This window comes from Branchiostoma lanceolatum, chromosome 15 (assembly GCF_035083965.1).
Source record: "Branchiostoma lanceolatum isolate klBraLanc5 chromosome 15, klBraLanc5.hap2, whole genome shotgun sequence".
NCBI classification, from domain to species: Eukaryota; Metazoa; Chordata; class Leptocardii; order Amphioxiformes; family Branchiostomatidae; genus Branchiostoma; species Branchiostoma lanceolatum.
In genome coordinates this window covers 2,098,553-2,112,743 of record NC_089736.1, presented here as the reverse complement: position 1 = coordinate 2,112,743, position 14,191 = coordinate 2,098,553, and the positions used below count along the sequence as shown (strand labels likewise).

The window sequence follows — 14,191 nt, the reverse complement described above, 5'->3', positions numbered from 1 at the left end:
TGCGCAACAATTGTAGAGGCTTTGCTGCACTCAATCTGTGAATTCTAGCGAAACCAATAGATTTTCTCTGTTCATTATGAGTCAGTCGACATGACTGCAGCGATATCTGAGGTATACTCATATTTAAGCTGTACCGGAACAATGCCTCATCCTGTTAGTAGCTACGTATCTAATCCTCCATGTATGAAAACAGTTTAACTTGCACACCTAAACTTCTAATGTCTACATGTCCGTATTCCCTACTCATCAGGTGGGGGCTCAGCAGAGGTGGAGTTACCAACAGTGGAAATGCCCACCTTCGCCATGGACTTCGGAGCAGGGGCGCCCATGCCTGAAGGGGAGCTGAGTCCTGAGGCAGGGGAAAAGGTGCATAAACGTCACACAATGTCTTCTTATAGGAGTAAACTGTACTGTATGTACAATTAGGCAATTAATAGTGGACAACCTTGAGTTAACCGTACACACTCACGCCACAACTTCAGAAAAGGCTGTAGCCGGATAGTTCCCGTTTAGAACTTTATTCAAACCCAGACAGGTTTCGCCTTGTGTGTGACTTTCTCAGTAGTTAGGGCTCGAATGATCACAGATACAATGTGTCTGTCTTTTATAGACCAGGTGCAAAGCTACCTAGGTAGCTTAACCAATTACAGTTCAATAAAAAAACAAGGTAGAGCAGTCTGCACTGCTTAGGTCTAAGTGCACGTCATGGCCATCCAAGATTCTGAAAATCAAGTAGACCAATGAATTACAATAATGTCTAAAGACGTGACATCGTATGAGATCCCCAAATCAATCCGTTACATACTGCAACGTGTTACTATACCTGCTGTAGAAGATGGAGCCCGCGTCTCTGGAAGAAGTCCGTAAGATCGACATCCCCAAACTCACGCCGAGGTCGGAGCGTAAACTGGAGGCTGGCGTTCAGCTGAGAGGTGGGTGAACCTTCACGTGCATGAAAGCAGCCTGAATATGTGTTAGATTTCGTCGATATTATCTGTGTATGTATCGTGTGAGATTTCTGCAGTGTGTGTGTGGAAAGATGCCTATAGCTAGCCTCGGTATACCACCCAGATTAGTTTCTTTTTCGCTACCATTATAGATTAAGGAGTAACAATACCAGAGCTGACTTAGAAGAGCTGACTATGATGTGACGATGAATGGGTATTACTAGCTGACTAACTAGGATGGCACCACACAGATAAACATAGGCCCGAAGGAACAAACAGATGATCCATTCCCTGTGTCCCATGCAGAGGCGAAGCCCGACCCGTCGTCCAGCCGGGACAGCGCGAGCTCCGTGGAGGAGCTGCGGCGCGAGGAGCTGCCTCAGCCCATCGCCGTGGTGGAGAGCGTCATCACCATCGAGCTGACGGAGGACGACATCGCCAAGGGCGAGGACCAGGTAAGAACGGCTTCATCATCGGTCGACCCGCTTAGTCCACGGTAAGAACGGCGTCGTACAGCGGCATAGCTGAGAATTTATGCAAAGTTGTCTAAAGGCACTAAATTTGCTCTAAAGTTGTACTCCACTTCAAAATGATTTATTTCTGTCGGGTTTTTTTATTGCTATTTACAGACCAAACATGTACAATTTGCTGCTTTTAGACAAATCTGCCCAGTTCGTCTGATTTGTCCGCTGGACTATTGTCCGATAGCAACGTCTGCCCCATAGCAACGTCTGTCCCATGGCAACGTCGGTCCCATATAAAAGTCTGCCTCATAGGAACGTCTGTCCCACAGAAACGTCTGTCCCACAGAAACGTATGCCCCATAGCAACGTATGCCCCATATAAAAGTCTGCCTCATAGGATCATCTGCCCCATAGCAACGTCTGGCCCACAGAAACGTTTGGCCCATAGTAACGTCAAAGTTTATTCTAGGGTGCAGAATGAAGGACTGTGTGTCTAATAAAGCCATTAACGTTGCGTGTGGTCTGCAGGTACGAGAGAAGATCGCCGCGTCCATCCAGGAGGCCCAGATGAAGGCCATGCGGGAGCTGCTGCCCCACGCCGAGGCGCACGCCAAGGTCCAGAAGCCTGCCGCGGTCGTCGAGCTGGGCGACCAAGTCCAGGTCTGTAACAGCAAATAGTTCATGTGTTCCTGCTTTGATGCTTTCAATCTCATGCATTTTACGTATGATATTTTGAACAACATATGGCAACGGGGAGTAGCCAGGGGACAATGTTAAGGGCTTGCCAATGAGTTTGGAATCGTTAGGTTTTCTTCATCATACTGTGGACGACTCTCATCTTATCGACAAGTTTGATGTATTTTAACGTACACGCCACGTGTTCCTGGCGCAATTGTTGTCATTTTTCTAACAAAGTTGAACATAAAAGTAACTCTTTTTCTGTCGCCCCAGGTTTCCAAGTTGACCCCAGGGGAGAAGAAGGTCAAGATCAAGTCCAAGCTTCCATCATTCAGGTCGAAGATTCCTCTCCTAAGATCTAAGAAAGCAAAGGCGGCGGAAGCTGAGGCTGCGGCCGAAGCAGCGGCGCCTAAAGCGGAGGCGAAAAGACCTGGTCTGTTCCCCGGGGAGGGGGATGAGGAGAGCTGGGCGCCTGTGTACGGCCAGCAGTTCCACTTCGAGACGCAGGAAACCATCACCATCGAGGGTGACGCCGAGTTTTCCCCGGCGGCTAAAAAAGAGGTCAAGAAGAAGAGCTCGTGGAAACTCAAGTCCGGTAAGAAGAAGGAGGGCGAAGCTGAGGAGGAGGAGGCGTCTGTCTCCTGGACGGAAGCCATGGGGCGGGCTGAGTACGCCGAACTTTTAGATGTGTTCCCGAGGAGTGTGGTCGTAGAGATCGAACCAGAATCTGCCACACAAGAAGCTGCAGTGGAAGCGGAGTCGGCAGAGGGCGCTGCTGCAGAACAGGTTGAGGTTAAGAAGAGGTCTAAAATTTTCTCCCTGACGAGCAAGAAAAGTCGAAAGACGGAGCAGAGAAAGTCGTTAGAAGAAGTGGAATCGTCACATAGACCATTCCGAGAGTTGGAGGAAGGCCGGGCGCTACAAATGTCGTTCGGTCCTCCACCCACGACAGAAACGAAAGACGAGAAGAAGAAGAGAAAGAAGAAGGGAAAAGATGAGAAAGAGCTGGAAGAAACCGGCGAGGCACCGCTCACGTCAGAGGCAGCAGCCGCAGAAGAACAGTTCCTGGTCACGCGCAGTGCGCCTTCATCGCCACTGATCGACCGGCAGGCCGACCTGCGGGAGGCCAAGGCGGAGGGACAGCTCTCCTTCACGCCTCCGCGGGGCAAGAGACCGACCTCCGAGGAGAGACCGCCCAGAAACCTCGGCCTGAAGCCGCTCAAGCCCGCCCGCAGGTCCAGATCCCTGCCCCCCACCACACAAAGATCGGCACCAGGTAGGGGACGGGGTCGCGGCCGGGGCGGTGTGCGACCAGGCCCGAGACAGGCTCGTCCGAGAGGCCGCGGTAGGGGCATCCCCAGGCCCGTTCCTGGACAACCCTTACAGCAACAACCTCCGCAGCAGAGACAGCCACAGCAGCCACCCCCGCAGGGAGGACCCTTACACTACTTGTAGTATATGCTGGACAAGGTCAAGTGCACCGGATGTTCCAGCCGGAAGTACGTCAGCAGAGAACAGAGCACCGACCATCTTCCCGACAAACCGGCTTAGTGGAACACACGAACTGTAGAACTAGGAAATGATTAATATATTACAGGTAGTAAGTCTTACGACATGATTCTGAACTAGACAACTTCCGAGTCAAACCGGACAGAAGACGAAGTCTCCTTGCGGTTTCAGTTGATACTGCAGGAATCCAGATGGCGATGGCATCTTGATTTACGGGCAACCCAGCACGTGCAATTCACGTGACATTTCATTGTAAAATAACGGAAACACGTATATATCAACGTGTGGTTCTTGAACCTTTTAATGTAAACATCGGCGGGGTATCTCTATTGTCTCCTGTAGTAACTCTTTATGAATTAAGGCTTTGTTTAAGTTTTTACTTTAGACAAGTTCACTTAACGTGCACAACTTGATTTGTTGTAAATAATATTATTATTGCTACCTGGCTTCTATTTCTTCCTGACACTGAAAATTGGTGCCTTCCTTCACTGGTATGTTTTTCTCCCTTCAAAACTGTTCTTAACGGAATGAATATGATTCAATTATCTTATATGCACCACTGTACAGGATTTGGCCTTCCATACTGAGAAAGGCGGAGTTTCTGATGTACACATGTATATGAGTTAGCAATCCTGGATATGAACGGCTTAAAGGAAAGTACGTACTTTATTATACGTAGAGGCATCAACTGAGGCCACAGAGAAGTTTTGATTCCGCTTGTGCCTTTGTGTAGAAGTTGGGAGTGAAGCGCCACGAATTTCGCCCGATCGCCGTTGATCTCAGGTTCCTTACGTTGTCACAGCTAGTGAGTCCTTATCAGCACGTTGTGTTCGTGGCTGATACTGAAATAGGAAGGTTTCTGCACAACCAAGTTATGCAGGAGCACGAAAATGGGAATAACTCGAGGCAGCAAAGAATTGATGCTTCCGCCAAAAAAATCGCACTCGTAGTGTCTTCAACACGGTGTACATTTTGCCTAGCGGACTGATATCCACCTCTAAACGAAGAAAAGTAGGAAAAACCGTCACAAAAAGTCAAGCAAGACCTAAACAACAAACTGGCTGTCTGCCCACATATTGGAGAGCTTGTTGATATATACTACGGTGTATGGCAAGCGGCGACAGTGGTGTGTGATGTAAGATACGATAATCGCAAGTAGAGACGTTAAGCACCAAAGGTTTTATCTGTATGATAGTTAAGAGTGACTTAGTAGTCTTGGGTTGTCTTAAAGCCATGTGGCGAGCGCTGACGCTGCGAACTGAAGTTTTCTAGAGAGAGCTTTACTTTTATTTTTGCATGAATGCTTAAAAAATGAACAAACACTAACAGGGTAAAAAAAATCACCCTTGAGGGTCGCTGTATGTAGAATACTACCATGTCCTACAGGTACATACAACTAATGTTTGAACCCTTTGCTTACGGAAAGGCATACGCAAGTGATGTACTATATTTGGGTAATGATATTGTGTGGCAGTGACAGTACTGGGGGGTGTAGACGACGCTGAAGAGAACGGTTGCGTCAGACCCCTGTACTTGTAGAACATCAGATGAACTGTCACTGACCTCCAATAAACATGGACGTGCTGGCTCTTCATTACAACTGTGTCCTGTCTTTCTTGTGTTCACGAAAATGGTAATCTCAAAGCAGATCTATAGGTCGCATAAAGACCGTATCAAACTGGCAGAGGAAGTACGTTTTGCAACCCAAGCATTACAAGCTCCTTCTTCCAGTTGGATACGGTCTTTGCGATCTATTGGGTCTGGTTGGAGACTACGAAAATGGAACATCCGTAAATAATGTCTTTATAACCTTTAGCTCACTGTTTCAGTTCAACTCTCTATTGGTTACAGAGTTAGGCAGCAGGGAGAAGGTTAAGGGTAGAAGATTAAGGCATTCTCTCTATGTATAGTTTTAAAGACTACTTGAATACTTGGATATAAGGGTGGGTTTGGTCGCTTAGATGTAAGGATTTCCAACGTACAGATGGGCCCAAAAGGGATGATTGTGCTTAATAAAAACTCTTTTACCAACACCATCATAGTGCAATATAATGCAGCATAGTTTATTTGCTTCTTACCTCCTGCATTATATACATGTTTATGAAACAGAAAATATAAGCTAAAGATCCCATAGCTTAGTGACGGTGGGTAGTTACCCAATGTGTCAAGGGCACAGTGTTGGAAGGCGGAGCCCACCCCTCTCCTTTCATCGCCTTTTACTTCCCAAGCCGAAGTCAGGTTCCCATTTTACACCTAGGTAGAATGACAAAAGTCATGGAAAGTATGTTTCCCAAGGAAACAACATCTAGCCAGCAATGCCAGGAGTTGACCTGTGACCTCTCAGATCTTGTGTCAGCTAGCCTCGCCACTCGACCATTTGAAGCCACTTAAAAATAAAATAAAATAAAGAAGTGTACCTCTGACCCTTGGCACCATGATGAATTTTAATAGTTTGCTCTTGTGTACAACGTAGATAATTGTGATAAAAGCTCTCTTCAACATTAGTCTCTGTTGTCTCTTCAACTGGTTTCTTTTAACAGCTGGCTTTTAAATCAAACCATGCGAATGTACACATGGCAACGAGATTCTCTCTTCTTCCTGACTCGATTGCTTGGTGTTATAACAGTGGACTAGACTTTACCATAGTAAGGGCTATCATTAGGAGTAGGGGTGGATACGGTTCGGCTTAATAAGGTCCAAGTCCAAGTTAAGGTCCAGAGATTTAGGTTCAGGTTCGAACCTGAACCTGGACCTTATCCTGTCCAGTTGATGTTTTGTTTTATTAGACCAAAAGGTTTTTTGGGCTCAGTTCTTGGATGTTATAAAGGTCCGAATCAGGTCCAGCGAACCGGTATCCACCCCTAATCAGAAGTATATCAAACTGTCAGTAATCGGAATAAATTATCACCAAGAAATTAATCAGTAATGTCACATCATACTTACATTAAGTAAAACATAACATAGCATGAACGTTCATCTGAGTTGGTAAATGAAAGAAGACTAAACTTAACACAACCAACATTAAGAGAAATTGAGACTTGCCCACATTTTTGGCTAGTGATGGTCATAAAAGTTTTGTCTTCTACCGCAGAAACATAACATTTTGTTAAAAAATAAAATCTTATTTTAACATCTTTTTATGGTCATCTACTAATTGAGTCCTTCAGACCTGTAGTAGTTTGAGGGGTGTCATTATTACCTCAATTCTTAGATAATACATGTAATCCCCCCTCTTCTTGGGGTGGACTGATCCATAATAGAATAGGGCTTGCATATATGCACTGAATACTGTGGCATGCTCCACTGTGTGGCAGGGGTGTTCAGGGTAGTGTTACCGCTCTGGTTTCTGCAGATTGAAAACTCGAGCTGTGTTGTCTCCCGATGACGTCAGAACAATGTTCCCATCCCTGCAGTCAAAGGGTCACAAAGGGGTCAGAACTTCATACAAACAAACAAACAAACAAACAAACAAACAACATTCACAAGACCTCAAACAATTGATAGAAAATGCCAACAAACAGCACATCTATGTGGGAAACATTTCATAGATACAATGGAGCAAATGCCCAGTGGCAGCCACTTTCTCAAGCCCCCGTCACACATACATGTAGTCGACCATGGCCTTCTCTAGACCATGGTTAGGGTTAGTCATGAGCAAGGTCATTGTCGACTCCATATTCACTCTATTTGGCCAATTTCTACTATTTTTCCAGCCATCTGCGGGGCCTGATAGAGGCTACTGATTGGCTAGCTTGAATTTTGATTGACAACCAGCCTACCTGCTAACGGCCATGTCCAATATCTCCTCAGAGTGGCCGGACAGCTGTTGGACGGTGGCGCCGGTCCGACTGTCCCATATTCTGGTCACGCCGTCCAGACAGCTGGTGTACAGCAGGTAACCCGACTCCGCCCACTGCAGGCGGACTATACCACCCTGCAGGTTAGGGGGGAGGACAAGATGGTTGTACCTTTATTTATTGGTTCGGCTGTTCAGCACACACAGCCAGGGCTGCCCAACTAGGCATGTACTTTTATCTTGACCTATTCATATATGCCTAAGACTAATGATGATGATGAATTCTGTTGTTACAATGTGTGTTACCAAAGCATACAACAGAAGTACAGTCAAACCTGCCTATAGCGGTCACTCAAGGGACTGGCCAAAATCAACCGCTATGGACAGGTGGCCGCTCTATAGAAACGGTTGTTTGATTACGAGCAATAAGTGGCACATGTTTTCTGTACCCACTGAGAAACATTTATTCACATACAAATATGATACATGTACAGTCAAACTTGGTCTACCGACCACTTAAACAAGACGACCATCGGCTCAAGATGACTGCTTTCGGTAGGTCCGGATTTGTCCACAAGCAAATGTAAGTCCAAGTCGATCCATCGATCCGCCCCTAATCCGGAGCACATGCGACCAAAATGTTGCAAAAGACAATCGTGTCATTTTCAATTGCGCGGCGACATCATTTATCAGCAAATAATTGCGGTATTTCACGGTAAAATCAGCCTGTTTGGGTCGGATTCCTTGCCGGGAGAAAAAACAACAGCTGCAAGATGGCGCCTGTGAGGTCATAGGAATAGTCTACTGTAATGTGGGTGCAGCTGCATGTGTGAGTTATGATTTCACTCTACATTAAATAATACAAAATGTAAAATTATTTCGTCAAAGAAGTTCTTTGAAAAAAGATAACAGAATATTCAAAGAATGGATGACTTTATAACCTTTTTTTAAAGGATAAAAGGCGTCTGTCTCTTTTTGATAAACTGCTCCCCCATGGTACTACTAGTGAAGTAACCCGAGTAAGCAAAGCGTCCCGCTAGGACCTCGCACAAATAGGCTCTTTTCGTCTGGAAATATCTGGCGTCTTAGCGGTTTTGGAAATTCAAAACCAACACCAGGAGCAAAATAAAACCATGTACAACATTTTCATGGGTAACACTGCAGCTATAATGACATTTTTTCTGCGGGGATTTGAAAGAAGGCTCCCGAATCTTGCGGCGACCATGCGCCGTGACCGTTATCGGCAGTGTTTCCAGACCCGCGGGACCGAAAATCGAGTGGCCGCGACCGCGTTGGACAGGTGACCGCTATAGCCTAATTCTTAATGCTTATGTCAATGGGAAAAATCCAAGGGACCGACAAAAAGTGACCACTATGGGCAGGTGGCCGCTATGCAAAGGTGACCGCTAATACAGGTTTGACTGTACAAAAAGAAAAATGATTCCTGGGATCTTATTCTTAATCAAAATCTGTTAAACTGTGTGGATTTCAGCAAATTACTGGTAAAGAACACAACTAAAAGAGACTAAAACATGAAAACGTGTGCAAAGATCACAATCAAAAGAAATATTCCATTATGAGTACTTGTTTAGACATTTTTAGACACATTACTCACAGGATGGCTGCACTTGTGTCTCTGTACCCCGGTCGGGATGTCATAAACTCCCAGGGTGCCGTTCAGCGAGCCCACTGCTGCCAGGGGTTGGCTGCAGGTGAAAGGTCAAATTAGCAATACCGAATCTCTGGTAATTCTAAACAATAAGCATAAACATACAATTGCTGTTCTTGTACTAAAAAGAAGAATGGAAACAACTGTACATAGAAGTTGGGACAGAATGCTGACAATGAGAAGTCTATCAATGAACTAGTAAGTAAGTTCTTGGTAGTCGCTCGTAGACCAAAACAACTGTCCAGAAAGTAAACATAAGTAAAAAATGACAACAGCTAGTGCTATGATGATACCTCCTACTGAGCCCAACGGCCTCTACAGAGTTGGTGTCCTCGTCGCCGCCTGTCTCTGGGCCTGCTGAGTAACCTGATACACACTGTAGGGGAAGTACAACATTATATACATGTAATGTGATACACACTGTAGGGGAAGTACAACATTACATACATGTAACTTGATATGGACTGTAGGGGAAGTACAACATTACATACATGTAACTTGATATGGACTGTAGGGGAAGTACAACATTACATACATGTAACCTGATACACACTGTAGGGGAAGTACAACATTACATACATGTAACCTGATACACACTGTAGGGGAAGTACAACATTACATACATGTAACTTGATATGGATTGTAGGGGAAGTACAACATTACATACATGTAACTTGATATGGACTGTAGGGGAAGTACAACATTACATACATGTAACCTGATACACACTGTAGGGGAAGTACAACATTACATACATGTAACCTGATACACACTGTAGGGGAAGTACAACATTACATACATGTAACCTGATACACACTGTAGGGGAGAGAAGGTTGCATTAATTCAACCTGATACATACAGTGAAGAAAGTTTTTTGAGCTTCAGCAAGATTCATAATATGAAACTGTGGCCTATGGACATATAAACGATAAATTATTCAAAATAAAAATACAAAGATATCTATTCAGTAATTCATGCACAAGAAGTACAAAATGATTATAATGAAAGCTCATCTGTGTTGGTAGTAATCATAATACAATGCTAAACTTTCTTCCAACACTAAGGTATTCACGGATCAAATTTTTGACGACCACTTCTTCAGGATCAATAATGACCAATCACTGCCGAACGTAAACTCGCAAGAGTTACGGACACGTGACTTTATTGACACGTGTCAATGCGGATACGTGACATCAGCAATTGGTCAAACGTGCCAGGAAGTTTATAATGCCCACTGTCTCTGTTGAGTGATGGCTGGAGTGCCCTGATGTATATGGCCTCCTTTATACCTCTCATAATGTAGTGATTGGTCATTATTGATCCTGAAGAAGGCGACAGTGGTCGTCAAAATTCGATCCGTGAATACCTTAGTGTTGGAAGAAAGTTTAGCACTGTATTAAGTAGAAAATGAAGTGACATAATGAAGAGGTTTAACTTAGAGCTGCAGATACTAAAACGTTTATTTCTGGCCTTGAATTTATCTTTTAATTCTAAGTGTTATTTCCCGTACCTTTCCTACTGCTGAGTTCCAGACCCTGGCCGTCCCGTCTGTCGCCCCTGACATCACCAGCACATTGTCATGGTGACAGTCCATACAGGTCACTGCCCCCGTATGACCCTGGTGACCTGAGAGGGTGTGTAGTGCCGCCCCCTGCTTCAGATCCCACACCTTGACTGTTCCGTCCTCGTATCCCACACACAGCCGCTTACCTGTGGGAACCACCTGTCAGTGAAATGGACTCTTCCAACACTTCAGGACTGTGCAATGCATACTGTGGACTGTACCAATGTATTGTATAGGTGTGTGTCACAGTGCATGTTTTTCTGTGCTATTTGTGCACTAATCTTGTACTACTCAATTTGAATGAAAGTGTCAATTTGAAAAGAAGCTACCCATACCGTTTTAAATGAAGCTGTTATCAAAAAAATTGAGAACCTCTAGATCTACATTAGGGCAAAACTTATTAATGAGCATTTCACTTGTTCTATTTCTCAACAAACCACCTATCAAACAAACCCATTCTTGAAAGAACATAATTTTCTGACATACAAACAAGAGCTAACGTAGCATATTAACTCACTCACCGTCTGGCATGACCTTGCCAGCTGTGCTCTGAGAACCGTGACCTTGAAACGTCTTACAGTCTCCGCTCGGAACCTTCCACATCCACACGTCTCCGTCCACCGTCCCCGCCAACAGAACCGGCGCTGCCACGTGCCAGTCCAGCCACTGGGAGGGCAAAGGGCATAGGTCAAAAGTCAAACAGTATCTTTAGTACCTTCTCCATAGTCCACTACAGCAACCAAACTAGTCAAACTAGTATCATTACCATGGCTACCTAAGACTACGGCAAGGAACTCTGCTGTATTGTTAAACGTCCCCAAACATCCCTTATTCATTTATCTATACACATTCACCACATTTGTGGAAGGATTGACATAACAGATGACTATCACCTTTTCCAGATGTCAACCCGGATCAGACTGTACTCACACTCACACTGGGAAGGATCCACTCACACTGGGAAGGACCCCGACTCTTTTCGATAAGTGTGGCAGGTTCTTTTACATGCTTGAGGTGTGGCTCTCTTCAAACACAGGACCTCCATTTAACATCCTATCTTAGGGACCGCCCTAACTAAAGCTAGGTACTCATTTCCACCTCAGTGAAGTGAGTAAGTTTGTGCAAAATGCCTTTCCCAAGGACACAATGTCAACAGGACAAATCAGGGGACCCTGGATTTGAACCCAAGACCTCTGAGTTCTGGCCTGGGCCAAACCCCCTTCCACTGTGCCATCGAGATGCCTCTACTCTTGTTACACTCTACTCTTGTTGAAATTTCTGCTCACCTCCAAGTCGGACACCTCGAACTCCCAGACCTGTTCTCTGCTGTTGACGTCCCAGGCCTTCACCAGGCCGCCCATATCACCCGTGGCAACCAGCGCAGAGTTATGGCTGAAGCACGCACAGGTCACCGAGTCCTTGTGACCTGGAAGTGAAACAAGTAGAACAATACAGTGTATGGCAAGTTTTGATACTATATAGAAGTGAAAACAATATATAGCTTAATGTACTATAAAAAGAAACCAAAAGCTACACTAGTACTCTTCTGTAAAGAAAACTACCTTAGTACAACTTCAGACAACATACCCTAAAACACTTTGTAAAACTTACTATTAGTAAGGCAACCTTACTGGATTTTCTTTCTTTCTTTTCGAACCCTAACCCTCTCCCTTGCTTACCACCACATTCCATCAGTACCTCCCCATCCCCCAGTCTCCACACATAAGCCTTGTCGTCCTCCCCTCCGGTCACTGCCAGGGACTCAGTGGTACGGTCCAGCCCTATGCAGAACACAGAGCCTGCAGGAGACGTGGGACGGTACCATTGTTTATATTAGGGGGAGAAAGGTGACCAAAAAAAGTTACTGATGACCAGTTGTAAGGAAACCATAAAGGAGAAAACAATATTATCAACTCAATCATGACATTGTGTTCAAGACCACAGGAAGAGTAACTGCAATTGCTATGCTAATTGTGGATCTGAATAAGGACAATTTTGTCAATGAAAAGTAGTCTTCTTTGTCACAGCATTAATGAGTAATCAGTACATGTTATTGTAAGATGAAGAAGTATCTCTGACCGATGTGTTTACTGAAGACAACGTCTGCATCATCCGTCATCATCTCCATGTCCCCCTCCGCACCCTCGTCACCGTAACCATGGTTACCGAGGTCGATCACATCCATCTCGTCTGCTAGCGCTGATGAATACAGAACGTTTCCATGTCAATGGCGAGCTAAACAAGCTGAAGGCTGGATATAAGGCGAACATTTCAAATGATCACTAGTACAAAACTCCGAACGGCCTGGATTTCTTCCACTAGGCACCGATTCTAATACTTGAAGCCCAAATTTGTAATTTTTAGCCTCTATAAAGTCTATCAGCACCAACATTGAGTTACGTGTGCATTTGGATTGTTCACATCTTTTGAATGATTACATGTTAGAGTAGAGTAGAAGAGTCTAAACATGTTAGCTATGATCAAGGGTGTCAAAGCGATACAAATGAACATGGCAGTATCTCCATGCTTAGCCTGAGTGCCAGCCTTTTTAGCTTCCGTACGCTACCCAAGCTCCACTCGCCGGCAGCGGAGCTTGGGTAGAGCAGCGGAGCTAGGGTAGCGGACGGAAGCTAAAAAGGCTGGCACTCAGGCTAGTCCATGCTGGCAGCACTTGACAATTACCTCAGGTTGTACTGCCTTGAAATTGAAGCACAAATGGTAGATCTACAGTCTGCATATATTGCATGGTTAACCACATCACTGTACTAGTACTGTACACATCACCTTTACAAGGCTTTGCTACCCCTATCTCTTCTGGGATACATTTCCAACGACAAGACAACTTTGTGATGTCAGCACTAGCGCAACGAGCCATTTCTTGCCTGTCCCTCACCCCTTGGTGAATTTGTAATTTGTTAACAGGACAGAAATGGCTCGTTACACTAGTGGTGACATCACAAAGTTGTCTTGTCGTTGGAAATGAATCCCAGAAGTGATAGGGGTAGACCCCAAAAAGCATCCATTATGTGCTTTATTATCATATCTATAGTCAACCTTATTTGTATAGTCAACCGATACAAATTACGTCGAATCATGGAGGTTTAATATAAAGCTTCCTTGGTCGAATTTAATTAATTTGTCACAAGACGTTTCAACATTTCAGTCAAGATTATACATGGAACCACTTCTAATTCTACTTCTGCACCGATAAAAATAATGTCCTTTAGTTATCTCCTTTATCCTCTATATGCTCCAATCACTGACAAATGTGTACATGTCCATAAAAGTCTTTTCCAAAAAACAACTCAGTCGCCCCCCTCCCCCTTCGAGAACGCACGTACCGTCGTCTGCTTCCGGCCCATCCAGTTCTATGACCTCTTCAATGTCACCTTCATCGAACCCGGCGTCATCGCTGTCCACGTCTCCCGCCACGGGCCCGGGATCGCCCATTTCTGCCTCAAAACGCGTAAAATTGGAGAAAACTGAGAAGGATCACCCGCCGAACAAACACGTTTTCCTCTCACGGTCGGGTCAGAGGTCAATATGCAGTGGACCGTACAGTAG

The 14,191-nt window shown here is 45.0% G+C and overlaps 2 protein-coding genes across 2 annotated transcripts in view; one reads left to right on the top strand and one right to left on the bottom strand.

Annotated features, from left to right (window-relative positions):
• The window catches only part of LOC136449316 (neuroblast differentiation-associated protein AHNAK-like), a 52,368-nt gene extending 47,170 nt beyond the window's left edge, over positions 1-5,198 (top strand). The window contains exons 6-10 of the mRNA XM_066449312.1: positions 251-366; positions 833-932; positions 1,254-1,402; positions 1,940-2,071; positions 2,363-5,198. Of these exons, the coding sequence (XP_066305409.1) occupies positions 251-366; positions 833-932; positions 1,254-1,402; positions 1,940-2,071; positions 2,363-3,544 (1,679 nt within the window). The 3' untranslated portion in view covers positions 3,545-5,198. The remainder of the gene's footprint in view (positions 1-250; positions 367-832; positions 933-1,253; positions 1,403-1,939; positions 2,072-2,362) is intronic.
• An 818-nt stretch (positions 5,199-6,016) lies between these two features.
• LOC136449318 (angio-associated migratory cell protein-like) lies at positions 6,017-14,191 on the bottom strand. Its single transcript, XM_066449315.1, has 10 exons — positions 13,969-14,191; positions 12,707-12,826; positions 12,307-12,426; positions 11,914-12,053; positions 11,149-11,293; positions 10,574-10,773; positions 9,357-9,439; positions 9,010-9,100; positions 7,378-7,532; positions 6,017-7,005 (listed from the first exon to the last, which is right to left on the bottom strand). Exons 1-10 carry the CDS (start codon positions 14,075-14,077, stop codon positions 6,930-6,932), a joined length of 1,239 nt encoding a protein of 412 aa, XP_066305412.1. The 5' UTR covers positions 14,078-14,191; the 3' UTR covers positions 6,017-6,929.

Coding starts and splice junctions, on each gene's coding strand:
- LOC136449318 (XM_066449315.1), bottom strand. CDS start 14,077: ATGGGCGATCCCGGGCCCGTGGCGGGAGACGTGGACAGCGATGACGCC. Junction 11,294..11,913: donor TCGAGGTGTCCGACTTGGAG/GTGAGCAGAAAT, acceptor TTGCCCTCCCAG/TGGCTGGACTGGCACGTGGC. Junction 10,774..11,148: donor TGGCAAGGTCATGCCAGACG/GTGAGTGAGTTA, acceptor TGGTTCCCACAG/GTAAGCGGCTGTGTGTGGGA.